This window comes from Curcuma longa, chromosome 1 (assembly GCF_044706935.1).
Source record: "Curcuma longa cultivar G26 ecotype Majalengka, Jawa Barat chromosome 1, ITB_CL_G26_1.1, whole genome shotgun sequence".
NCBI lineage: Eukaryota > Viridiplantae > Streptophyta > Magnoliopsida > Zingiberales > Zingiberaceae > Curcuma > Curcuma longa.
Window position 1 is genome coordinate 19,385,554 of NC_133861.1, and position 26,447 is coordinate 19,412,000.

General features: G+C 38.8%; 5 protein-coding genes across 7 annotated transcripts; 2 read left to right on the top strand and 3 right to left on the bottom strand.

The window, feature by feature from the left end:
• Nucleotides 1-65: 65 nt before the first annotated feature.
• On the top strand, nt 66-3,960 carry LOC141842363 (DEAD-box ATP-dependent RNA helicase 52B-like). Its single transcript, XM_074730577.1, has 6 exons — nt 66-706; nt 804-887; nt 1,049-1,291; nt 1,554-1,721; nt 2,085-2,198; nt 3,105-3,960. The coding sequence occupies exons 1-6, from the start codon at nt 131-133 to the stop codon at nt 3,798-3,800; spliced, it is 1,881 nt and encodes a 626-aa protein (XP_074586678.1). The 5' UTR covers nt 66-130; the 3' UTR covers nt 3,801-3,960.
• Nucleotides 3,961-4,094: 134 nt separating this feature from the next.
• LOC141846753 (pentatricopeptide repeat-containing protein At4g32430, mitochondrial) lies at nt 4,095-6,505 on the bottom strand. Its single transcript, XM_074734797.1, has one exon. The coding sequence runs from the start codon at nt 6,503-6,505 to the stop codon at nt 4,232-4,234; it is 2,274 nt and encodes a 757-aa protein (XP_074590898.1). The 3' UTR covers nt 4,095-4,231.
• Nucleotides 6,506-10,296: 3,791 nt separating this feature from the next.
• LOC141847941 (calcium-dependent mitochondrial ATP-magnesium/phosphate carrier protein 2-like) lies at nt 10,297-16,242 on the top strand. Its single transcript, XM_074736051.1, has 5 exons — nt 10,297-10,953; nt 12,201-12,986; nt 13,072-13,162; nt 13,248-13,668; nt 16,109-16,242. The coding sequence occupies exons 1-4, from the start codon at nt 10,473-10,475 to the stop codon at nt 13,438-13,440; spliced, it is 1,551 nt and encodes a 516-aa protein (XP_074592152.1). The 5' UTR covers nt 10,297-10,472; the 3' UTR covers nt 13,441-13,668; nt 16,109-16,242.
• Nucleotides 16,243-17,009: 767 nt separating this feature from the next.
• On the bottom strand, nt 17,010-21,009 carry LOC141840931 (uncharacterized). Of its 2 annotated transcripts, XM_074729038.1 has the most exons (5): nt 20,855-21,009; nt 18,367-18,623; nt 17,903-17,993; nt 17,475-17,541; nt 17,010-17,382 (listed from the first exon to the last, which is right to left on the bottom strand). In XM_074729038.1, exons 1-5 carry the CDS (start codon nt 20,911-20,913, stop codon nt 17,329-17,331), a joined length of 528 nt encoding a protein of 175 aa, XP_074585139.1. In that variant the 5' UTR covers nt 20,914-21,009; the 3' UTR covers nt 17,010-17,328. The 2 variants fall into 2 exon arrangements, with proteins under 2 accessions (XP_074585139.1, XP_074585146.1); XM_074729045.1 differs by lacking the exons at nt 17,010-17,382; nt 17,475-17,541 and adding an exon at nt 17,592-17,719.
• A 730-nt stretch (nt 21,010-21,739) lies between these two features.
• On the bottom strand, nt 21,740-25,180 carry LOC141847952 (serine/threonine protein phosphatase 2A 57 kDa regulatory subunit B' beta isoform-like). 2 transcript variants are annotated; one of them, XM_074736061.1, is made up of 2 exons: nt 24,041-25,180; nt 21,740-22,131 (listed from the first exon to the last, which is right to left on the bottom strand). In XM_074736061.1, the coding sequence occupies exons 1-2, from the start codon at nt 25,178-25,180 to the stop codon at nt 21,829-21,831; spliced, it is 1,443 nt and encodes a 480-aa protein (XP_074592162.1). In that variant the 3' UTR covers nt 21,740-21,828. The 2 variants fall into 2 exon arrangements, with proteins under 2 accessions (XP_074592162.1, XP_074592169.1); XM_074736068.1 differs by having other exon boundaries at nt 21,740-22,127; nt 24,037-25,180.
• Between the last annotated feature and the right edge of the window lie 1,267 nt (nt 25,181-26,447).

Genomic DNA, 26,447 nt, shown 5'->3' on the forward strand with positions numbered 1-26,447 from the left:
CCCGTCTGCCTCCGTCACATCGCCGGCCGACCTTTTGCTCGCCTCGATCTCCAACACGAGGAGCGGTTTTCGCAAGGTTCAGCAGCGGCGGTGCCGAGCACTTGAACCTTCTCCACCATTATCACCGGCGATGTCTGGGCCTCGACCGACCCGCTCGACCTACCTCCCTCCTCATCTCCGCCGCCGTGACGATCGCCCTAGCGGTCCGACCACCTTTCCCTCCGAATCCAACATAACGCGCCGCGGCTCCTTCAATTCTGAACCCGGTGGCCGAACCTACCGACATGGTTTCGGACGCCGCGAGGAGCCTAACCCCTTTGACATCACCGACGCTTCAGCTGGTAGCGGCGGGATTAACTTTGACTCCTACGATGACGTTCCAGTGGAGGCCAGCGGGAGCGATGTGCCGCCTCCTGCTGCAAGCTTCGCGGAGATCCATTTGGGCGGTGTCTTGCAGAGAAATATCGAGCGGTGTAGGTACACGAAGCCTACTCCGGTGCAGCGACACGCCATGCCCATCTTGATTGCAGGGAGGGACCTGATGGCCTGTGCGCAGACAGGGTCGGGGAAGACCGCTGCATTTTGTTTCCCGATCATCTGTGGCATAATGAAGCAGCCACCGCTGCCGCTGACTGATCCACCCCACTGTAACAGTGCTTTTCCTGTTGCTCTTCTTCTTTCCCCAACCAGGGAGTTAGCAAATCAGGTTTGATGCTCTGCTTGGTCTCACTTGAACAACTATTTTTCTTTATTTCATATTCCAACGGTTGTCCCTTCGACATGTTGTTCCCTTCACGCTGTAGATTTATGAAGAAGCCAAGAAGTTTGCATATCAAACAGGTGTCAGAGCAGTCGTTGCCTATGGTGGAGCTCCAATTTCGCAACAGGTTTATTGTTGGAGAAATCTTTTATTGTTATTATCAATGATCTGTATCTCGCAACTACTAAACTAAGCACAAAACGGCTGTCTTTTATTTTATTTTTCTTTTAACAGAATATGCGCTGTTTAATCGCTCTTTTATTTTTGGTGTTCTTGTGGCACTAACAGCTGCGTTCTTTAGAGCGAGGTGTCGAAATTTTAGTCGCAACACCTGGTCGTTTGATGGATTTATTAGAGAGAGCAATAATTTCTCTTCGAGACATCAGATATTTAGCACTTGATGAAGCAGATAGAATGCTGGATATGGGTTTTGAGCCACAGATTAGGAGAATAGTGGAGCAGATGGGCATGCCTCCTCCAGGTAGAAGACAAACAATGCTCTTTAGTGCGACCTTCCCCCAGGAGATTCAGGTTTGTGTTTGAATCACTCAGTAATCCATCGACGTAAGTATTATGTTGTATAGGTCATAGTATTAAACTAACGCTGCATTTTAAATGTATTGGTGGATGCTTGGAATGGAGCATTCACTTTACTTTTACATGGCCAGAATGAGTGGCTTGAAATGGAACAGTTTCTATTGATGAAACACTTTGAGAAGCATTAATGACAAAATCATGTTTTTTTTTTAAATTGTGAACGTGTCTTATTGGTTTTATATTGTGGTTGCTACAGCGATTGGCTTCAGACTTCCTGTCCAACTACATTTTTTTGTCTGTGGGAAGGGTTGGGTCTAGCACAGGTTTAATCTCTCAAAGAGTTGAATATGTACCTGATATGAAGAAAAGAGATTACTTAATGAATCTTCTCCGTGCACAAAGAGATTGTGGAAGTTATAAAAAGGTATATTGATTGAGTTCTGTTAACAATTGTCGTATTTGTCTTGGCTGTGAGTTTTTAAAGACAAATAATATTGCATAGTCATCTGGTTTTTGAGCATAGTTTAAGAGATTTTATATTTCCTTCAAGAAATCTTTCTTGTGATGCCAAAATGATGATAATTGTAAGAACATTCATGTTTATTTTCTGATTCATTGCGATCCAATGCAATCATATCCCTTAAATTGTTGCTGTGCATATAATTGACGGTTTGGCTTCTCCTTTGTCACTTGTTTAACTGAATTTGGATGAAGATTGTTTGTTGCAGTCTTTCTTTGCATATATGTGTAAAAATCTTTTTGTGTAACATTTTTTTGTTTCTTGTAGCATGATTTGACCTTAGTATTTGTGGAAACTAAAAGAGCAGCTGATAACTTGGAGAGCTGGCTTTCTAGAAATGGTTTTCAAGCAACATCTATTCATGGTGATAAAACTCAATTAGTAAGTTGGAAATTCTTTTCTATTGTGAAATTCCAGATTTTGGTTGCCAGGGTCATGTTCTTTTATTCTCTTACTTTGGCTTTGTTAGTTTGTTGCATACTCTGCTTAACTAATGAACGAATGAAAATATATTGGTTATAATTTTTATTATAATTTATTAGCTAGATAGGATGGCTAAGCTAATTTCTCTCTAAACTTTTTGTCCAAAATGTAAATGATGTTCCCTTTTGAATTCTTTTTTAATCAAAGGCTTCTTTTTTTATATTTTTTATGAAAAGGTAACGCCTCTATTTTTATTAAATGGCTGTTCTAAATCTTTGTATTTTCGAAATTAAGCTTATTAAATTGAAGTAATTATTATTATTTATTTCTATGAAATACTTGATGGAAATTATAAAAGTATGTTTTATGAATTTAATTTTAACCTTGTACTTCTATTGACTTGAATCTATTTTTATCAAAAGGTCACTTGTTGACATTTAATAAAAGGGTGCTCTTGATCTTTCTTTTCTTAATTTTCCTTATTAAATTCAAGTAACTTTTTTTCTGTAAAATACTTTATGGAAATTATAAAAGTATGTTATGGACTCAAATTTACCACTGTACTTCTAATCACATGAATATTTTCATCAAATGGTATTTTTTTATAGAAAATGTAAATATTAATTACTAAAACCAAAGATAATGTTACCTCCAAAACTTTGTTTTTTTTTTTTTTAAATCCTTCTTTAATGAAAGTAATTATATATTAATCTGTTAAATACGTTATGGCAATTATAAAATTTTGTTACGAATTCAAATTTATCCTCGTACTTCATATCCATTTATTTTCTTCTATTTTTCCTCTAAGATAGGACTAACGCCTTACTTACCAAGCTGTCATGTTTTTATTTTGATATGTACAAGGAAAGAGAGAGAGCTTTGAGGGCGTTCAAAAGTGGTAGAACGCCAATCATGGTGGCGACTGATGTTGCGGCACGAGGACTTGATGTCCCTCATGTTTCACATGTAATAAACTATGATTTACCCAAGGGCATTGATTCTTATGTCCATCGAATTGGGAGGACTGGGCGTGCTGGGAAGGCCGGTTTGGCTACTGCATTCTTCAGCGATGCAAACCAGCCTTTGGCAAAGGCACTGGCTGAATGCATGGATGAAACCAAGCAAGAGGTCGCAGATTGGCTCCGCAACTATGCTGATATGGCATCACCATATTCTGGCAAGGGTGCCCTTCGAACAGGTGTATCAAGGTTTGGCAGCATAGACTATCGGAAGGGTTCAACAAGTGGAAGTCAGTATTCTACTCCATATGGAGATAAGAATTTGAACCGTGACAATTATGATTACAAAAGGTACTGTAGCAATTCAGCAGGTAATTCATATGATTATCAAAGATATGGTTATAGTTTGGGTGGTAGTGATGCTGCTGGAGAGAATTATGAATCACAAAGTTACAGTGCATATCCTGCTGTTGGCATTGCTGATGCTGCGCAAAGTTACAGTGCTAATGCAGGCAAAGATGACAGTATTATAGGTGTCAATTATGAATTGCCTCAAGCTGATCTTGGTAATGTGCAAATCATTCCAACCGGATGGGATTGAACATTGAGCAAATTTCTTTAACGTAGGTGATAGTACACTAATGCATGTGCTTCACTGCAAGGCAATAGTTTACTGAGTTAATCTTTTGTTTCTAATTCGGTAGCGTATCCTTTTGTTTGCTTATTTACAGAACACCGTTGGTCGATGATTAGTATGTTAATTATCAGCAGTAAACCTGTCTTAAAGCTTTTGGACGTTGAATCTCATTCTTGCAGTTCTATTTTGGTGTGTTGTAAAGAAATGAATTAATAGGTTTACTAAATTCGATCTGAAATATACTGTAATCTTTTCTGGTTAGCATTTTTAGCTGCACTACTGAACCCTGCCCGGGGCCAACATTTGCTAGGATTTTCAATATCTCAAACTGTGTGCCTAATTTGGCAACTCTGAAATGGAGGTCAAGGTCCAAATTTTCGTTAACACTCATTCACTCAGTTTGTGGCTGCCAAATAGAAGCCCATGTCTGAATCCTCTTTTTTAAAACTAATCTCCATTCCCAAACTCTCAGCCATTGAGTGTATTTCTTCAGCAAGAGGATGAGTCTTATCGCCAGAGGAAAATCTATGCATGTGGAGGGATTCTCCAGAGCCAACATCCACCCAGCTGAATCCAATCTCTTTCCTCACTCCCCTCTGCCTCATTCCCCTTCTTAACTTAGCTACATTTTCCCACTCTCCCTTTTCTGCGTAAATGTTCGCCATCAGCACATAGGCACCGGATTCGGTGGGTTCTACTTTCATCAGTGCCTCTGCCATCCTGCTCCCCATCTCAGCATTTCTGTGCACACGGCATGCCCCTAACAGGCTCTGTAATGCTGATATCCCAAGTGGCATTGGTGCTCGTTGCAGGAACTCTTCTGCTTCTTCTAGCCTCCCAGCCTTCCCCAACATGTCCACCATGCAAGCATAGTGCTCTTGCCATGGTTCAATCCCAAATTCATCCACCATTGAGTCGAACACCTTGCGCCCCATATCAACCTTCCCTTTGCAGCAACATGCAACAAGGACTGCAAGGAATGTGATGTGATCAGGATGAATGCCCATTCGCTTAAGGCTTTCAAAGAGGCTCATCACCTCTTCATAGTTTCCATGTTTTGAGTGTGCAGAGATGATCGCTGTCCAAGTTATCAGACTCTTGAGAGGAGCCTCTTCGAAAGCTCTCCTAGACTCATCAATGCTTCCACGCTTGCCATACAAGTCAATGAGAGCAACAGAAACATAGGGATTTGCATTAAGACCCAACTTGAGAATGTGGGCATGGAAGCACTGGCCATGAGTCAAGGAAATCATTTCAGTTGCAGTTATTGCACTCAAGATGCTCCCGAATGTGTACTGATTTGGCATGCAATGTAAGATCAAGGAGGAAAACACCGCCAGAGCATCTTCAAATTGCCCATTTTGAGCATATCCAGAAACTAAAGCATTCCAAGACACAATCTCCTTACAATGTATTGCGTCAAACACCTTCCTTGCATCGGCCATCAACTTCAGTTTGGCGTACATAGTTATGAGACTGTTGGAAACATTCAACTCCTCAGCAATTCCAAGCTTAAAGCCGACTCCATGAATCATTTGTCCTTCTCTCAACAATTGATCGTTAACAGCAAAAATTAGTGCAACAAAAGTAACATCATTTGGTTGCACATCTTGAAGCCTCATAGCATTAAAGAGATGAATTGCATTGTCTGGATCAATAGAGATCATGGTCGTCCACGAAATGGCATCCCTTTGCATCATATTATCGAACACCTTCTTCGCAGAGCTAACATCCCCATGCTTGTAGTACATTGACATGAGCAGATTGGAGACTGATACATGGGCCTCAACGCCAACCTTAGTCGCAAAGCCATGGACTTGACATCCGAAGTCAATTTTTCCCTCTTGGCCACACGCAGAGATCACAGTGGCAAGTGAGATACGATCAGGCCGAACGCCTTCGTCCCTCACCATTTCTAGGAACAATTCAATGGCTTCAGCTCCACCTCTGCCGTCTTGAGTGAGGCCACAAAGCAGCGAATTCCAGGTGACCGAATCTCTTAATGGCATTTCGTCGAACATCATGTGGGCTTCCACGGAATGGCCTGCCCTGGCATAAGAAGTGATGACCGCGTTCCCGACAATGAGGTCGGGACCGAAGCCAGATTTAAGGACGAGGGAGTGCAGCTGCCGGGCAGGTTCCGGATCAAGCAGGTTCGCCGATGCGGTGAGGGCCACAGTGAAGGTGACACCATCGGGAGGCACGCCTGTTCGACGCATGAGCGCAAAGAAGTCGAGGGCTTCGGTGCTGGAAGCTATGCCGGAGAGGTAAGTGTTCCAGGAGACGACATCGGGACGGGGCATTCCGTCGAACACCTTGCGCGCGAGGTCGGTGGCGCCAGACTTAGAGTACACGTTCATAAGGGAGTTGGAGACGATGGTGTGGGCGTCGAGACCGGAGGAAAGAACAAGGCCGTGAAGCTGGAGGCCCTCCCGGCCTCGGCAGTGCTTGAGTGAGGCAGCGACGGCGCCGGGGTCGAGGGAGGCCTCCGACCGGAGTCGGTCCCTGATGGCTTGGATGGGGCTGAATAGTGCGGCGGTGACTTTGTCGGGGCATGTCGGAGAGGAATTTAGGTGCGAGATTTCGTCGAACAGGTGGCGGCGATGAGAGAGAGACGAGGGAAGAAGAGGTGGAGCACCAAGATTTGGAGAAAAAGAAAAGCGTCGCATGAGCAATTGCCGCGAAGGTTTAATGGATTTGGAATTGCCAACATTTTATTTTATCTTAACACTTTAATTGATTTTTTAAACATCTCTATAATTTTATCATCATTCTTTATGTTCATATTTTCTAAACCGTCGTTGAAATGAATAATTTTATCTTTATTTTATTTTAATAAGTTTTAGCTATTCTCATTTCTTCTTTATTAGCAGAAATTCTCATATAAGTAGAGAGTAAATCAATAGCATTTATAAAATATGAAAATAAACAATGCTGAACATAATAATTTTATTTAATTATTAATTGACTGATTAAATTAAATACTTCTCAAAAGTGTTTGATATCGGGCAAAATAATTTTGTTCTTCATCAATTGATTAAATAGTTAATTAATTATGTTAAATACTTATTTAAAAGTGCTAAATATTGAACAATTAATTGATAGTGAAAAGGAATAGATTCTGTTTTTTATTAGTTGACTAAATAGTTGATAGATTATGTTAAATCCAAGCCAATTATGAATTGACTATTTGACATATTAAATTGATTAATATGATTTACCCTTTATACAATAACCTCTTGCACAATTTGTCCAAACTACATTTGCAAAGGCCTATGTAATGATAACAGAAAAAGCTGTCGACTGATGCCGTGGAGTTGACAGGGCCACGTGGCATGACTCAATCAATGTAGGGTCATGTGGTAGAATTGGATCAACGTAAGATCATGTGCTATGCTTTAGGATTCGATCAAGGCAGGTGTTCCGACTGGATGTTGTAGACGATTAAGTCATCAGTCAAGGATATGCCACCTCAATCTTCGTTGATCTCACCGATAAAATAACCTGAGGAGAAAGAACTGAGCAAAGGGATTAGTTAGCGAGGCGCCGATGATTCCCAGCAAACCACTAAGAGCAATGAAGAAGGGAAGAAGAAGAAGTATTTGAATGGAATTGAGAGAGACTTCTTCGTACCTGTGGAGAGCTTATATAGTCATCGAAGTGAGCATTCCTTCTGTCATTACCGCAGATCGCTGCAGTGTCTTAGAGAGACAAATTCTGTAAATTACTGACAAGTGAGCTGGTAATAAATCATTAAGGGGAACAATCTCTGCTGATTCCTAACCACCCTACGGTTTAACAGAGCTGATTATTCTCATCTTTCGGTTGTAGGTACAAATGCGAGGAGATCTAGGGGACTAGGCCTGGAAACCTAGTAAGTCCTAATCCTTTGGCAGAGCTCGTACACTTGGTTGTCTCTTAGTGCGAAAGAGAGTCGAAGGAGACTGACTGAGTTTGCAGAGACCGAGAGACCAAGGAGGTTAGAGTAGAAGAGGTCGAGTGAGACTGAGTGACTGTAGAGGTTGGATTGGCGGAGGTCGAGTGAGGCTGAATGACTATAGAGGTTGGATTGGCGGAGACCGAGTGAGGCTGAATGACTGCAGAGGTTGAGCTACTGAGTGGTAGAGTGGTCGAGCCGATCGAGGCCGAGACTGGGTGGTCAGGCCGATCGAGAACCAGACTGAATGGCTGAGCTGATTGAATGTGGGGCTAAGTAACCAAGATCGAGTGCCCGAGCCGATCAGAGTCGAGACTGCATGCGAGATTGAGAGGCTGGGCTGATCGAGGCCAAGAACGAGGTCGAATGGCCAAAAAGATTGAACATATAGCTTAGTTGATCAAGCGCATAGTCGAGCGGCCGAGGCGTATGACTGAGTGGCCGATGTGTGTGGCCGAGTGAGCGAAACAGTTAAGTGTATAGCCATAGGGCTGAGCCAACTAAGGGCCTTTTGAGGCTAGGCCAAGTGAAAGTGGACCGAGTAATAGGAGTCAGGCTGAATGTTATTGTGATTTGGCCATTCAAATGTGATTTGGTCATTGATCTATTGACTCGCTAGGTCGGATTCAAATGTGATTTGGTCATTGATCTATTGACTCGCTAGGTCGGATCGATTATTGGTCCACTGTATGAACAATTATTTAAATTTAATCAAAATAAATATTATAATCTCTGACCGATCGAGTCAATTCGATTGGCTGACTCAATTCGACCTCCTAAATTATTGACTTCTCAACCTTCCAAGTTATTAACTGTCCGACTTCTTGAATTATCGATCTCTCGACTTTTTGATGCATGCAAAGGAGATACAACAGTCATCAACACGAAGGATATAATGATTACAATGATATCTTTTATTAAGATGTGTCCTTTGAACTTTCTCCACAAAGTATTCATTTATACTTCTCTTTCTATATATGGTAAAAAAATCTCTAATGCAATATACCTATTTTTTATTATTTCATATCATTTATTTTATTTCGTTTTACTATATCATTTCATCACTTTATATTATTTGGGAATCATAAAAACATAGGTATGAAAAGAGATCTCATCTTGGCAACTCCCGGCAAACTTATGATGCATGTTATTTTCCATATAAATCGATCACGTCGTAAGAAAAAGGTAGTCAGAAAATTTTGCCATCATTGCTTCTTGGTACGAAGTCGACTCCTACCGCGTGTCATCGCTCCGATGTCTGAGAGTAGATTTTTGCACCGCACCGTCGACATTAATTATATTGTAATAAAGCAAGCTCTTATCCTTTCCCGACTCCTCTCTTAAAACCGTTGAAGGACAAAAGCAAAACCGCACCTTTGTTAAGGACGACAATCGCTATCTACGCATTCAAAATCAAATAGTCACTGCGTTGTGCGTTTTGAACAGTCTCTACGTACGTCATAATTAAGGCGTCGCTATAATTTTGGCATTCAAAAAACACAGCTTCGCTGACCGACTCAACAGTAATACCTACCATGCAAATAAAAAATCAAGAGTTTCTAGCAATAATTCTGTGTACAGTCCAATGGGCAGATGAAATCTGTTTATAAATAGCTTGCACTTTCGCCCAGATTTGGACGCAATCAATGGAACCAACTGATGGACGCAATTACTACAAATAGGAAGGGGATGGACCGCATCATTCCACAGTCCCATAAAGCATGCCGCTTGTTGATCGAAGTATTCAATCAAAATAATTAAAAGACAACAAAAGTAGTTTAAAGCCAAATATTCACATTCACATGAAATCTACTATCAAGTATAACTTAGGCATTTATATAATCGCATTCTATTTTAGTTACGAATCAAAATTAGCTTTTATTTTATTTTATACTCTAAAGTGAAGTTATAAGTTGGCCATTCTGGTTGGAGATTTAATTATTAATAATTGAAGGAGGGAAATTAACGAATGCCCTTGAAACATTCGCCAGCGCAATGCCTGGCTTTTTTGTAGGAAGCGCGCGCTCACACATTGCGTTGGAATCAATCCAATACATATCTTCATGCTTAAAAAAATGGGAAATAATTTTACTCTTTTTTTTTCTTTTTGAATTTTGAGATTTGGACAAAAATTCAATTAAAAAGAAGTTGCTGATTGATTATCTTTTACAATGATATCATTGGTTCGGTCCGACCTATCCACATCAAAGTTTCAATTTTAAAATTTTATCATCACCTCTAATTAGTATTTCAAAAAACAAATAAAACAAAATAAAAGGTATAGACAAACTTAGAGTTCGATTTATAAAGAAATATGGAATGAATTAGTCAAATTTAATTATTGACCAAATAAAATTTTGCGAACGAATAAATTTCGAGTGAAATTAGCAATCCATGATATTTAATATATCGGATGAAATTTCAATTTAAAAACTAAAATTTGGAAATTTGCTACTATTATACATATAATAAATATAAATAGTAGCAGTAATTTCGAGAGTGGCAGAGACAGCGAGAGGCATCTCGTAGTCGTAGACAGCGAACCCTCGCCTTCTCCCGTCGATTCATCGGCATTCTTCCTCTTCCTCCTCCGGTTGGGATTTGGAATTGCAATTTGTGGTTTGGTCAAATTTTATTGAATTAGAGGATGCAATTTCTCCCCTGTTGATCGGCACCGTGAGGCATCTCCGCGGCGGAAGATGTCCGGCGCGGTCAAGGCAGTGGAGCCACGGATCGACCTCCCCGCCAAGATGGAACCGCCGACGAGGAAGGCCGAAGAGAAGCAGCAGAAGAGGAATCCTGGCGGTTGCAACCCGGTGAAGAAGCCCGGGCCTGTGTCCATGGACCACGTCCTGCTCGCGCTGCGCGAGACCAAGGAGGAGCGGGAGACCCGGATCCGGAGCCTCTTCGGCTTCTTCGACAAGGCTGGGCTTGGCTACCTCGATTACGCCCAGATCGAGGCTGGCCTGTCCGCCCTCAACATCCCTGCTAAGTACAAGTACGCCAGGGATCTCCTAAAAGTTTGCGACTCCGATCGCGACGGGCGCGTGGAGTACCAGGAATTCCGCAGGTACATGGACGATAAGGAGCTCGAGCTCTACCGCATCTTCCAGGCCATCGATGTCGAGCACAACGGCTGCATCTTGCCCGAGGAACTATGGGTTGCACTCGTCAAGGCAGGTAAAATCTGTTCAATATGGAACACTCACATCTGCATCTCAAGTAACAAAATAACGTTGTAGATAGGAACCATTGACAAAATATTGGTCCGATGTTCCAATAATTTTCTGGAAGTATGTTAACTTCATCCCTAACACCTATAGAAGACACAGTGAGCACCAGGATCCTGAATGTGACAATTATCATACAGTTTTATAATTATGTTCGATGATCATTATCCTTGCTACCCTAGGTGCATTTTGTATAATTGTTAGGTATCAAACTTCAAAGGGGCAATGCAACTTCAATTCCTTCCATTTTTTGTCATCGTTTTTATTATTTAATACATGCTGTCCAACAATTTCACTTTAGAAACTATCGAACAGTTTTACAGGGACATTTTTTTTTAAAAAAAATGACTTTACATGATAAGAGCCATACATGTCATGCTGCACGGCTAAAAGATGCAAGAACAACTTACCTCTCTGCAAAATATAGATTTGTATCCAGGCTCTGAGTTTGGGTTATCACCATCTTCCTTAATGGCTCTTAGATGTAAAAGCCCCCTGATGCTTAGATGAGCATCTTCTAAAGCTTTGCTGGTGAAATGTCTGTTGTTCTGGTGGTGTTCAAGTTTCTATATTCGAATTGACTTTAATCTTCTAATTTGTAGGATGCTTCCCTTCATGCCAAATTTCTGTAACTAATGAGGAAAGATTTAAAGAAACTTATTCATTGGTTGAAGAGACATCCTCATAAAGCTTATTACCTTCCAAGAGTTGGCCAAATATAAAAAAATTGTCTAGTTAACAAGACTGCTAGTTTAGTTGTCTACTAAAAATATGTAGAAGACCCAACTTTATATGGGAAGTTTATTCACCAAATATTCTTTGTTTGTTAGGAACACACATGATCGTCTCTGTTTATTGGTTGCACTAACAACTGCATTGTCTCCACTTCATGTCTAAACTTTGAATTACTGCCATTAGACACATTCATAATTACCAGGTGTTCGAAAACTTTGCATGATGAATTTCTGGTTTCCTGAAGCGCTAGCTTCGGGTTCTTTATCATTTGGTCAGGATTATTGTAATTACAAGTGAGTTTTAGAAGATCTGCATGCTTTAGCAGTTGAATGTCACAACTTTATGGGATCTCAAAGCATGTTTCCAAAGGACCTATAGTTTGCTTCACCTTTGCACTAATATCTTCACCGTCTTCTTCTACTAAAGATTTTATCATAAGAACTGCTAGTGTCTGCCTTGCAGGAATTGAAATTGATGATGAAGAGCTTGCTAGTTTTGTGGATCATGTGGATAAGGATAACAATGGGATTATAACTTTTGAGGAATGGAGAGATTTTCTTCTACTTTGCCCTCATGAAATAACTATGGAGAACATCTATCAGTACTGGGAAAAAGTTTGTCACGTTGATATTGGTGAACAGGCTGTTATCCCAGAAGGGATAAGTAAACATTCAAATGCAGCCAAATACCTCATTGCAGGTGGGGTAGCTGGAGCAGCTTCTAGAACTGCGACTGCTCCTCTTGACAGGCTTAAAGTGATTTTGCAAGTACAGACAACTCAAGCACGGATTCTTCCAGCAACAAAGAAGATATGGAGAGAGGGTGGTTTCTTGGGGTTTTTTAGGGGTAATGGTTTAAATGTAATGAAGGTTGCCCCTGAGAGTGCAATAAGATTTTTCACATTTGAATTGCTGAAAGACTATATAGTTAAAGCCAAAGGCACTGATAAGAGTGATATTGGTGCTTCTGGCCGTTTGATTGCTGGTGGTCTAGCAGGTGCAGTGGCACAAACTGCTATCTATCCCCTGGATCTTGTGAAAACTCGACTACAGACTTATGCATGTGAAGGTGGTAGAGTTCCTAGTCTAGTTAATTTGACAAAAGATATTTGGGTCCATGAAGGGCCTCGAGCTTTCTATAGAGGGGTTGTACCATCCCTTCTTGGAATTATTCCTTACGCAGGCATAGATCTTACTGCATATGAGACCCTAAAGGATATGTCTAGAACATATATTCTCAACAATAGTGGTAAGTTTTAAAATTTTCACATTTTCATGTTGTTGTACGATTGTTTTTTATGTACTCTGACTTGATAGTCTCAACTAACATGTAGAACCGGGTCCTCTTGTGCAATTGGGTTGTGGGACCATCTCTGGTGCTCTAGGAGCAACATCTGTTTACCCTTTGCAGGTTATTAGAACGAGGTAGTTAATCATATAATTGCTTTAGATTGTATTTTCAACATTTTGGTGTTGTCTCCTGCAGCTGACTCCTTGATTTTATGTTCAGAATGCAGGCCCAGCGCACCAACTCCTCTACTCCTTATAGTGGGATGTCTGATGTGTTCTGGAAAACCTTTAGGAATGAAGGATTTTCAGGGTTCTACAAGGGGCTATTCCCGAACCTGCTCAAAGTAGTGCCATCTGCTAGTATTACTTATCTAGTTTACGAATCAATGAAAAAATCTCTTTCCCTTGATTAAGTAGGTATTCAGATTTTTTTCCATATCCACCATAATTGACATGGCTGACTATAAGTATTTTGATAACGAAGAGAAGATTACAGTTAGAGTAGGTGCATTGATTGTTTCCGTTGTATAATTGTATTTTTCTACACACGAAGTAAAGATTATCTGAGGTCTGAAGAGCTCCTTTTCCAATGATATTTGGATTTTGTAAGCATGGCCAAGCTTTATAGCTTCATGAGTCAGGTACAGTTTCTGTCTTTGTACGCTGCTTTATCTTGGACACAGCTGATTATTCCTCCTTGTGACATGTTACTTATCTGAAGCGTTATTTTTTATTTGATTTTTTAATCTTGGTTCTGATTTGGCTTTGAGCAACATAATAATTGACAATTTGTAAATTAGCTATAAGAAATGTGTTTAAGATTGGATTTAAGAGGAAAACAGTTTGTAATGTTTGTGCTAAGGAGAAAAATAACTGTTTTAAGTAATTCAGGAGTAGTCTTTGTAGGAAGAAGATGTTAATTGCTGCTTGGCTTGTTTCAATCTTCTTGGAAGTACTAAATAAATCTATAATTATGCGAGAAGATTTCTGAAGAACATGGTAATTGTTGCTATCCTTTAACTCATTTTAATCTGCTTGGAAGTGCTAAATAAATACGATACTAATTATGCATGAATCCGATCCCCATTTTTGCATTTTCATGCTGCATACAGTGTATATTTGGCTGCACAGATTGCTTGGTCCAGGATATTGAAGATGGCCACATATAATGGATCTTATGCAAGTTCATTCCATGCAAAGTTTCTCATATGGAAAAAGAAAATTTTGCAAAAATACTTAGGAACAAGTGATAAGTAAATGCTATCCATCACCAGTCATTGGAACAATTGCTGGCATAGAGAGATGCAAGTAGCATGGTAGTTTAAAACTCTAGATGTAGGCATAGTTTGTCATTCACTCTTATGGAGCTTGAACCTATGGCGAGGCATTGTTTTTTTTTTTTTGCTAATCCAGGTGTGTGTTTTGGCTTCGCCCGACTAGATGATTTTCTCCTAATTTACATACCGGATAAATCTGAAATACAACTTATGTACAAGGCTTACCTCTAGAATATTCGTCCTTATTGGGATTTGAATTCTAATTCTCTTTACACCACACCCATGGGGGCTAAGGCATTATTGCATGACCAGAAGGGGCTTGCCATTGCACTGCATGATTTGACAGTCTTTGATTCTCTCCTTGTTCGATGAACATTCTTATAATCTACTTTTCTTATTATGATAATAAATGCATGCATGCCACATGCTTTTTCTTGTTGCCTATGAAGATCTTTATCCCAAAAACTCTTAACCTTATGAAATATAATAAAAGCAAACAACATTGTTTATCCTGACTAGACTTTTGTGCACAGAACCACAAAAATTCCCCTGATAGTAGGGCAGTTAATTGTCATATGGTGGCAGCCCAATGGGAGGTTTGAAGGTTTTACAAGATTGTGATTGAGTCCTTGATAGTTGATTTTGCTAAACTTTAATCTGGCTTGTTCTAGATGTGAGCCAATTGAAGGTTGAACATATAGCTAGTATGCACAATGCAGTTGGCATAATCTTCTGGCAATGTATCTAATCCAACTCTATGATTCCAACATATAGGATATGTAACATGTGATGCAGTGATGCTCTGCATTTGCATAAACAGCTCTCTCTCTCTCTCTCTCTCTCTCTCTCTCTCTATATATATATATATATATATATATATATATATATAATTAATATTATTATGTTATGTTGTGTGCCTGATCCTGCACACGTAGTGTGCGATAGAAGATTCCAAGTGTCCGGAAGTGTTCCGAGCGTCTGGAAGTGGAATAATATCATTTTTTTATTTTTTATTTACGGTTAAGTCATTTAAAATTTTCTTTTTAGAGTTTAAGAGTTGGGTTATAGTATTAAGTACAAAAAAAAAAAAATTTAAATGAAAAAAATTTAGTTGCTCACGGGATGTACGGATAAGAAGTGCGGGATAACAATACGACACACTCTGTGAGCAACTAAATTTTTTCATTTGCTAATTGTGACCTTTAATTATTATCCATACTTCTATAACTTTGCTTCAAGTAGCTCCAGCATAATTGTTCTGCATTTAGGGTGTTGTTAATGAGAACCGAGTATTCAGTCATTCCATTATTTGTTCCTTCCGATTTCCTGGCATCTTGATTTGTTCAATACCAGGATTTCCTAGCAACTTGTGGTCAATAATGTTCATCGGATTGCAGTGTGATCGGTTGACCATTGATTTCTTTGCTGATAAGTTTGATGTCGTCTTAAAGATATTGGAGAGTATTCTCAAGAATTGAAGCTTCTGTCCCTCTTTATCTATTTCGCATCACTTTAACTTCCTCATCAATTTCTACAGTGCATATATGATTAAGAGTCTTGTTCATCACCTCTATCCTGTTCTCCATTTTGCTTTTGATGAATATACCATTTGTTAGATGAATGCTATAATGTTTATTTTTCCTCAATTTGAGGTACCAGCTGAGAAACTATGTTAAAGGTCCTATAATGGTAGCAATTTAAAAAAAGAACTTCTACATCAATTATGTCATCCATTTTTATATAAGCTGATATGTGTATCACATTATTGTATTTTTTTAGTAATTGCTGCTTATTATTATTGCAGTGCAAGTACATCTTTCTTAGAGAGCATGGTCCAAGGAGCATTTCAGAACTTATTTAACATCAATAATTGTATTATTAGACATGAAGCTGTTTCTTAGACAGCAGCATCTCGACTCCTTGTGGAGTCAATCAGCCATCTTAATTACCAATAAACTAGCTGAATAAGTGGAGACTTGTGTTTGTCACTACAACATTGATTGAGAAAGAGCATGAAAGAATAAATGTTGATACCACAACTAATGTTACAGAGCAAGATTAGATTATCCCACTAATTTCTTAGTCTTTTGATTTTGTTGTTATAGAGTTTTGTGTGAGTAGATATGCGAAATATTATTGTGACAAGTTTAGAATTATTAAAAATGATATGATATTAGAATACTTTGTCATTTGCGGTTAAGATAAAAAAAAATATTTTTCTAATTTTTTACATCAATTTTATCTTTAGATCATAATCATTTTTTTGGCTGTTAGATCTTAATCTATTAATTATATTTGTATTAGTATAAATATGAATTTCACTACTAAAATTTTGATTATTGTAATAATCATGTAACTTAACTAGGCTTTGATAAATAATTTAAACCAATCAGCCCCCTTTAACCAGCATTTCTGTCCGACCCCGTCCAATTTTTATTACTATATATTACGGCCAGGTTTCAGTTTCTGGCTTACGTTAGAACACAACTATTTTTAAATAAACGCACCAAACGACGAAATTATGTCGAACGTTCCAACAAAAGGGGGGCAACAATGAAGCCATGATCTTTTGAGCAGGTGTCAATTCTTTTGGCGAAGGCAAAAAAAAAGAAACTGATTCAACTGAAAATTCTCTACTCTGTTTTTCATCATGTCAATGTAGATAATTATCTACTCCAGAGGCATGATCCAAACTTGCCTTTCGATTCATTAATTTAATGCAAGAAATTATAATCCAATGAGCATCCAACATTATGAATTTATTTACGAACCCATATTTTGACCACTAAGGTTTGAGTTTTACCTACATACAATTATATTAATGACCGAGAGAGAATGTAGCATCTGGAAAAACACTTGTACTAATCGACTGAGCAATCCTCGTAAACATCTGACCTGACCTCACAACGTCACTATTAAGATTTCTGATAGCGAATCTGGGTAACGACTTTTACACTGATAAGATCAGATCAGTTAACCATCACATTTTGAATAGGTTCGAGAGCAAACCTTGTTATGGTTTTATTAGTCATACAGACCCTCCTGCTCCCACACGTCTGCGAGAAAATGTATCATTTCCTGTCATCAAAAGAAAGACTTTGAAAAAAATCTAACGCAGGAACTAATTTCGCCATGCAGGCTACTTATTATGTTATAGGTCTAGCTTTTACCCATAGAGGAACACGCCGTGGAAATGGCTTGTTGCTCACAAGCAAATTATCATATGTTGCATTCCATCTGCATTCACAAAAGTAGCATTATGTCAATTCCACTTTTTGTGTTAAAGATAGAGAGAAATGTCAATTCCTTTTCATATTTCATGCTTGAAATTCATTGGGCCGTAGATTATGATCTGATCTTAAACATCCTGTTCTGAAGAATAGACATATCCATTAAGAGTGGGAGTCTGGGAGATCTGCCAAACAGAGTCACTCCACAGAATAATGTTGGAATAGATAGAGGCTAATGAATTTGTAAACTTAGATGACACTAGAATAGAAATTTTCTGCCTCTTCAGTATTGGACTGCTTTGTACATGCATTTTTATGCAGTATCCTTGCTCTTACACTGTGTGGAAGGAATTTAGTTGACAATATACCTTAACCTAGATTCTCGAACTCGCCGTGGCTGAACAATGGGCTTTTTGCCTCCGATCCATTGTTGTCTTGTTTGATTCCATAGAACAAGGCCTGCAAGATGTTCATAGTGTTTAATGCAGCATATTGGATATCTCAACAACATTCAAGTGAAACTCTGATGTTAATGAAACCATTATCTACTTCTATTTTTGGCCTTTTGGTGTAAGATCTACAATTATAGATCTCTTAAAGGCTAATGTATCTTAATAGTCATAGCAATGCCATTGTCTAGTATGTATATGAATGAAAGACAGCACATTAACTAATCAGACAGTTTTAGACTTTCCTTTGAAGAGCTTCCATTATGCAGTCTTAGTTGCAGATATTTTCAAGCAGAGATAATTGAAAGGATAAACCATCAATAATTGCTACTTTTTCCCAAGAAATTTAAAGGATTGTTAGATGAGTTTTTTTTTTCACAAACCATGATTTACAAATTCCAGATCATTGCTTGTGCTTCCCATTCCATGATGATCAAGGGAGGCTGGTGCCAAGGTACTAATTGACGACATGCTCCTTTGCGATTGAACTCTGCTGTTTTCCATATCATGAGCGCTTGTACTCAAAATTTCCTCAGTCACACTAGATTTCTTCATCGTTTGACCTTGGATTTTCAAACCCCTAGAAGGCTCATCGACAGTAATAGTTGGAGCGGGCTTGGTACAACATTCAAGACAACCTCTGCACTGCAACAAAACAGATATAACTTGTTGGAAGTATCATATACTAGAATAAGTTTATAAAATATACAAGCTCCATTATGAAGAAAAAAGAAAACCTATAACGATAAACAAAAAAAAACAGTAAACCTCACATTAGGGATTAGAGTGGCATCAAATAATATGATTACTTCCACAGACCAAACAATGGATACAACAACAACAACAACCAAGCCTTATATCACTAGGTGGGATCGGCTATATGGATCCTTCTACGCCATTAGGCTCTATCCCATACTATATCATCATCTATATTTAAATAAAATTTATCTTATTTTATTGTTGCTAGACCAAACAATGGATATTTGGAATAAATTTTCCTGACCAGAATCTACCTTCAAAACTATGATGGTGTATTTGGTTCACAGAGTAAAGGAAGGCAAGGAATAGAATAGCTTTTCTTAGAGAATGGAATAGACAAAGGATAGAGAGGAACAAATATTCCTTAGTTCAGTTCATGGAATATAATAATATTGAAATAACATTTTTTTTGTTTGGTTTGTGGAAATTTTATAATGAATAGACAAGAAATACTTTTCACAATGATAAATATCCTTTAAATTATTTGTCCGGTCAGTCCATTCAACCCTATCAGTCCGCTAGGTCTGACAGACTCATCCAGTGCAACCAAGCCAACTGGCCAACCGAGCAAACCAGCCCATCTAACTCAACTGAGGAGAATGGTTCAACTAGGGCCTGACCTACTGAGCTAGCAACCCAATTGGTCCAGCAGGGGTGATCAACTCTATAGCCCGTATAGCTCGTTCGATATTTTGGTGGGTGTTCACTTTGCTCATTCATTATAAATTTTTTTGGATGATTAAAAATAGTAAGAATGTGTTTTCTTTGGAGAATTAGAATAGATGAGTAGCAACTACTAAAATAGAACAAGGAATAACTATTTTTTTATTAATATCGAATCACAATTCCATTAGAATTGATATTTTGAGTGAATTCTTACAACCAAAGCTAGAGATATTTATTCCATGGGAATCCACAGGATATATAATAGTTATTCCTGTGAATCAAATACACCAAGTGCCAACTAAAAAAAAAAGGTTTTGAATTGCTGCCAGAATCACAAGACTGCAACTGAGAACCTCCAAGGCCCACATACAATGATACAGCTTCTTACACTGGGTTAAAGCCATTGCTAGAGTAACAGTTCGATATGGACTAAATTTAGTATCATCAGGTATTGCATTAGACCATATACATGACTAAACCAAATATGATAACAACAACCATGTGAGGTCTGATGAAACTTCTTACAGTGTGTTAAAGCCATTGCTATAGTGACAGTCCAACATGGACTTGTTTAGTATCATATAATATTGTCTTGTAACGTACTAGACCACATAAAAAATAGCATACAACAAGAACAACAATACGAGTTCTGCGATGTGAATTTTATCCTGCTGTTGTAACTTCATGTATGACTTCATCTATAATTAGATCATTTGTATTACATTTACTTATGTTAAATAGAGTTTTCTTAAGAAAATAATCAAGGTAAATATTGATATATTAGATTTAATAATATGAGTCAACAAATTGGAAAAAAAAAAAATCATTAGTAGGATAAATAGGGGTGGTTGAACCCCCCCCCCCCCCCCCCCCCCCCCCCCCCCCCCCCCCCCCCCCACACACACACACACACACACACACACACACACACATCCCAATAATGAGTACATCATGAGTTTTTTTTCCTTCCATTTTTCAACATGAGAATTGAAGTATAAACTCATCAGCATTGATTTCTTAATTTATATACTCGATCCTAAACAAGATTCACTTTCCCTTTTCTAAAATCGTTGACTTCTTCTCTTGCTACTTCGCTTAGCATCAGTATGACAATCTAAAGCATTCACACCCAATTTAGAAGCTGCTTAAATCGTCATCAGGAAGTTAGTATTTTTTTCCCCACCTGAAAAGCATTCCCCTGATAGTGATCCTCCTTTCACGAAAATCAATTCTTGCGGATGAATATACAAAGTGAAAGACAAGGACCAACAAATCAATAGCTGCGTGTATCAACTCTCGCTTATTTAAAAGCAAAACAATCAACCTCGTGCTTACTCTGCCCCCATCAGACCTCGCGAGAAAAAAACATCTAACTGAAAGGAAAAAAAAAAAGAAAGGAAAAAGTCCTATAAAATGCGAGCTGTACGCTACAAACTTTACACGTACCCCATGGAGGCGGCGAGGAGGAAGACAGCCCAACCAGAGACGGATCGGCAAAGTAGCATCTAGCTTCCGCTCTCAGAACGACCAACCACCGCACGCTCGTCGCCGGGAAACCCACGTGTTCATCGATTCTGGCAATCGATCGTTGAGTTTTCACGCAAACCCTTATCCTCTTCTCTCTCTCTCTCTCTCGCATGTCACCATTTGATGCTGATTCCGTGGTGGGGCCAAAGCGATCTTTGCGTTTTGCTCCGTTAACATAATGTATATTAATAATACGACCAAACGTTGAAATTGGAGGAAATTTTCACTTTGCACCTAGTTAGCTATGCAAAGAGATGATCGGACACATATTCGAGCTTTTAATTAAAAAATAGAATTTATGAAACTTCATTTAGGATAGATATAAAACAAAAGTGACATTTTGATACGTATAAGCTATTTTGTAAAGAACTATAAGTCGAAGGATTTAATAATAATTTTGGATGATTTGTGATATTTTCGTTTATTATTCTATATATATATAATTTTAAAAAATTGTCATGCTAGTGCGATTGACCAAATCAGCTTATCCATACTATTTAATCACCCATTGTATGTGTTTGCACTTGCCTAATCTTAAACAAAAGCCTCCATTTGCTGAGATAGCACAATTTAGCGGATCTCCCTGATCATTAGAAGATAAATCAGATGCTGTTGTTCAGTCTAAAGTTCCAGGATTCCTCTGTGCTTCATCCTAGTATCATAAATTGAACCAGCAACAGGTAACTAAGGAGGTGATTATCAAGACTAATATATGTACATTTATATCAAGCAAATCATTCCTGTGATTAAACTAAAATTCGGTTTTAGAACATTTTTTATCAATCTAAAAGAATAAATGAAACATCAATGAGGCATTGTTGTACCTACAATAATGGTGGAAGGCATTAGAAGAAACCAAATTTTGGCTACTTGACTAGAAATATGTTTACTCCTTAAGCCTTGGACTGAACAGCAGCTTCTATACTTCTCCATGCCAACTCCCTTTGCTCTTCCAAATATTTAGCTTGTTCTTCTTTGTCTAGGTATTGCTGTTGGCACATTTCAAACAGATCACTATCCATGTCGAGGAACATCTTACGAATATTAGCTGTTAGACCATGAACAGCTTGGTTCCAATGGCTTTGCATGTTCTTCTCTAGTGCCTCAAATATGATGGGCAGTATCACACTGCAGTTTTGGGCGACTAAGCTCACAATGTGATCATTGTTCCAGAGAAATAAAGACCGTTCCGCTACCTATAATACATTTTCACCAATACAAGTAAAAGAGGTGCAGAAAAAACAAACAGAGAAACAAAGATTCACCAATCATTTTTTTTTGCAGAAGTTCATTTTTTGTTGAAAATGTTGTACAACTATGGAAAGATGCAACATTGGCAAAAGCAGTACAGGAGAAAATCAAGACTTAAGTAATGTGGTCGTTGTTATAATCTCAATAGTTAAATGTTAAAGGCACTGGAGGAATCTCATAGCTTATCAGGAATTTTCTGGTTGCAGAAAGGAATTTTGAGATCCTTTATTAGTTGGCATTAACAAGCCATGATGGTTGTATTCAAAACACAGGAGTTGACATGATTAAAATTCTCAACTTTATTACGGGAAAAGATCATAATAGTCAAGCTGTGCTGTGCCTGTATTGGATCCTCCCAAAAAGATGACGATTCATTGTTGAAATATATTTTATTAGTTAAAAGCATGAGCAACCAAGGACTTAAATCTTTAAAAACAGTGCTTCTATTCAGAATAGAAATAGTAGATTATGAAAACTTAGAATTTGAGATCCATTTCCTACATTTGAGTAAAACATGAGGTTTATAATAATGCTATATTACAGTAAGGCAGCTAAGCTAAAGAAGGAAATAACTACATCACACTACTCACAAAAAAGGTCAATGGCATTATGTAAGATTACATAAAAATACTTGTATGTGGATGCAAAATGGAGGTTCCATATTTTTAATTCCTTCCATTTATGCAGATTGAATGTGTGCCCGGACAGCTAGTAATATAATCAGAACTTTGAACAAGGATTCTATAACAACCAAAAGTAAATATAGGATGTGTTGCAATAACTTGAATTGCACTTCAGAAAACTGGGTCTGGCAATGATTGCACAATTGATGTCAATTTTTACCAAAGAACAGCAGGCCAACAAGAAACATGTGCTTGGAGAGCAGAAAAGAAGGCATATCTCCACTAGTTTGCTGAATTCATAATCTCTCTGTCTCTTCCATTATGGAGTGAAAGGAATTGGGAGATCAAACATCTTAGTAAGGGCAGAAAGTTTAAATGTATCATACTAGAGAACAACTTGTCAAAGCATCTAGTAAATCTAGTTTCTGTTTGGCTCTATAGCAACAGCACCCTCTTTTGTGAAAGAGAATTATGACCCACAATTTGACACTGTCAAAGCTAAGCAGGCCTAAATCATGAGCCAAAGATAATTTATTTCAGTAATATACTCAACCATGAAAGAAATATTTTGGAAAGAACATGAATTTGCTTATTTTACTGAACATATTGTGGACGGTAGCTATCAAAAATTTACTGGAGTTGGAATCACAAATAATATGGCAAGTGAAACATCATCAAACGAACTACTTGTGAGCCATTACAGATAGGGTTATCCAATCAGTTTGGTCCGAACAAAATATATACTCCTAACCAGACATGGTAAAAGCATGATATTCTTGTTTTTCCTTTGGACAAGGAGATTTTTCACTGATAAGGCCAGGGAAGAATAGTATCTTCATTTGTTTATGAACTGAAAGAGGAGGATCCAATTAACCAATACATAAGTCAGATTAACTTCGTCATATTTTGATACATGAACAAGTGAAAAGGGGAGCATTGACAATGATTCCAATATGACAATCAATAAATAAACCAGGAAACTGAGGCCAGATCTGCTTCCTCGTTCCTAAACCAAAGAAGGTAAAGGTAAAGGTAAAGAGCAAAATCAAACATCACTAAGTCAGTTTACATCTTGGTCTAAGAAACTGATATCTATGATGAAGGTTTGACAAAAAAGAAGTCTTATAAAAAGTTCAAAGAGCAACATATAAAGCAACTTAATCCTACAATCCAATCAAACTGTATACTTTCAAATATAAAGCATAAAAGAGAGATGGACAAAGAAACAAACCTGAAAGTGAGAACTGCAGAGGCAGCAAGCAATCTTCTTGAACAAGGGAACAATGCACCGTTGGAACTCTGCCGGTTGGGTTGCCTCGAGCACCTCTTCCAACTCCCCAAGGAATAGCACTTCCTTCTGGCAATTAGTAACGGGCCAGTACTTCAACAGCCCCCTAATGACTGTATCAGCCAACTTATAATCCTTCTCGACAAATTGCACAATGCAGTAGGAGAGCTGCTGATGATATACCCCAATAGGTTTCGGCTTATGCAATGGGATGAGAGCACGGACAAGGAACAGCTTGTGCTCCTCCTTCATCGGCAAGGCGAATCCATTAATTATACTGCCAAGGATCTCCAACAGCTCAACAATGCCGCTGTGCCTCTCGGTCTCGAAGATAAACCTGTAGAAGATGTTATTGATGGACTTGCGAATGAAAGGGCGGTGGACCATGAACTTGCCGTAGATGCGGTGGAGGATGGTCTTGAGATACTCGCGTTCGCGAGGGTCCTCGGAGTCGAAGAGGTCGAGGAGGCGGAGTACGAAGGAGTGGTCAATGTACCGCTTGGCAATCTTGGTGTCAGTGTCGGACGAGATAATGTAACGGAGAAGGATCTCGTAGACGGGCCGGAGATGAGGCCAGGCGGGGTCAAGGTATATATCCTCCTCCTCTGGGTCGGCGAGTTCCGCGCCGGTGTTCTCGTGGGAGGCCGGAGGGAGACTGCGGAAGATGTTGACAGCTACAGTTCGGACGAGCTCTTCCTGTACCTGCTCCGTAAGGCGGCCGGATCCCGACTGCATGAAGTCGATGAGCTCCGACAGCGTCTGCTGCTTCACCAACTTCTCGTAAGCCGACTTGAGCGTGTCGGAGAAGTCGAAAAGCACAGCGCAGATATGAAGCTTGCGGATGAAGAGCGTCTGGCGCTCGGGGACGGGCACGTCCCGGAAGAGCGGGAGGGACTCAATCTGCGAGACGGCACCGAAGGCGGGGGAGGGGGACACGAGGCGGGGGGAGCCGGGAGCGGCTACGGCGGGGCGGGAGGCGAGGTTGACGGTGACGGTGGGATGACCGCCGGCGGGGGTTAAGGAGGCGGCGGGCTCCGCCTTGGAGGCCTTGCGGTTGCCCCGCTTTATGATCCTGTTGAGCATTGACGAACCACTAAGGTTAACCCTAGATCGGCCTCCGCTCGTGTCCTAGGCAAAGCAATTTAGCACATGAGGAAGAATGCTAACAGGGGCGCAGAATCCCGCCATGAACAAGGGAGAAGGAGAAGAAATTTTGTTCAATGGGATTGAAGGATGCAATGCAAAGACTGGCGAACGGAAATGAAAATTGGAGAGACAGAGACATTTTTCAAAAAATTTCTTTTGGTTGATCTTATTCGGGAAGAGATAAATAAAATATCGTTTCATTTTTATTTATTTTTTTCAGGATGAAGATGGTGGCTGGCCTCCGGTGGTTTGGTGGGGTTGTGGAGAAGAAATGTTTATTTATTATTACTTATTTGATAATAGGTAGAGGATTCTGAATGCTTAATCACTCCGTCACACTTGTGGGACATATTATCATTATTATTAAGAAAAAATGATTGATGATTAATAATTGACTTATTTAAAAAATAAAAAAAATACTAGTTTTTATAATGCTCTGTTAGGCTCTGTTATAAAATACCCAAGTAAAAACTTTTTTTATGTCCAAAAAACGCTTTTTTGTTTATCTTGTCACCAATTTGTAATCTACTTTGACAGTCCGATGATCAATAACAAATTGTTGGATTTCGATTAATTTGAATGGATGATGGACCGAATGCTAAAGGTTTATTTAGTTCAGGTAAGGATTTTTATAATTAGATTAATACTTTTATTTTTATTTTGAAAATGTATTTAAATAAACTAATACTTTTATTTTTAGTTTGAAAATGAACTGAACGTGTCACTTTATTGAGGCTTAGCTTGAATTTTAAAACATTGATCTAACAATAAATAGGTTGACTTGCATGGTTAATTCTTCCATCCTCTCTATTAATAATTTAATTCCTTCTCCATATTTCTTATAGACCGATTGTTTTGCTGGGTTCCAACTATTTGGATCAAATGAGGAATATGTTGGATATACACTCAATGCAACTTCGTCGTGGGAGACTTATGCAGGGCATATACATGTATTGCTCAGAGTTGACTATATAATGTGCATTTTATTGCTATCAATTTGGTACTTCTACCTTCAACGAGGAGAATGTCAAGGATTCTCCCCACTACTTGAGAGGGATCACAAAGAATAGTGCACTTAAATGATACAATCGCCTTAGGTGCTGTTAGCTTAGCCATTTTTCTCAAGGAGAGAGAGTTCAAGAAGAAAAGGAAGAATATGGCCAATTACTTAGAGATAAACTCCAAGGCAAGAATTATATTCCTC

Bases quoted from the DNA above. Each gene is read 5' to 3' on its own strand.
- LOC141842363 (XM_074730577.1), top strand. From the start codon at position 131: ATGTCTGGGCCTCGACCGACCCGCTCGACCTACCTCCCTCCTCATCTC. The intron at 888-1,048 runs GTTTATTGTTGG...TGGCACTAACAG, and splicing joins GAGCTCCAATTTCGCAACAG to CTGCGTTCTTTAGAGCGAGG. The intron at 1,722-2,084 runs GTATATTGATTG...TGTTTCTTGTAG, and splicing joins ATTGTGGAAGTTATAAAAAG to CATGATTTGACCTTAGTATT.
- LOC141847952 (XM_074736061.1), bottom strand. From the start codon at position 25,180: ATGCTCAACAGGATCATAAAGCGGGGCAACCGCAAGGCCTCCAAGGCG. The intron at 22,132-24,040 runs GTTTGTTTCTTT...AATGTATTATAG, and splicing joins TCTGCAGTTCTCACTTTCAG to GTAGCGGAACGGTCTTTATT.
- LOC141847941 (XM_074736051.1), top strand. From the start codon at position 10,473: ATGTCCGGCGCGGTCAAGGCAGTGGAGCCACGGATCGACCTCCCCGCC. The intron at 12,987-13,071 runs GTAAGTTTTAAA...ACTAACATGTAG, and splicing joins ATATATTCTCAACAATAGTG to AACCGGGTCCTCTTGTGCAA. The intron at 13,163-13,247 runs GTAGTTAATCAT...TTTTATGTTCAG, and splicing joins TTGCAGGTTATTAGAACGAG to AATGCAGGCCCAGCGCACCA.
- LOC141840931 (XM_074729038.1), bottom strand. From the start codon at position 20,913: ATGCTACTTTGCCGATCCGTCTCTGGTTGGGCTGTCTTCCTCCTCGCC. The intron at 18,624-20,854 runs GTACGTGTAAAG...GTTGCAGTGCAG, and splicing joins CTCCTCGCCGCCTCCATGGG to AGGTTGTCTTGAATGTTGTA. The intron at 17,994-18,366 runs GTTTGTGAAAAA...AACATCTTGCAG, and splicing joins TCTGGAATTTGTAAATCATG to GCCTTGTTCTATGGAATCAA.
- LOC141846753 (XM_074734797.1), bottom strand. From the start codon at position 6,505: ATGCGACGCTTTTCTTTTTCTCCAAATCTTGGTGCTCCACCTCTTCTT.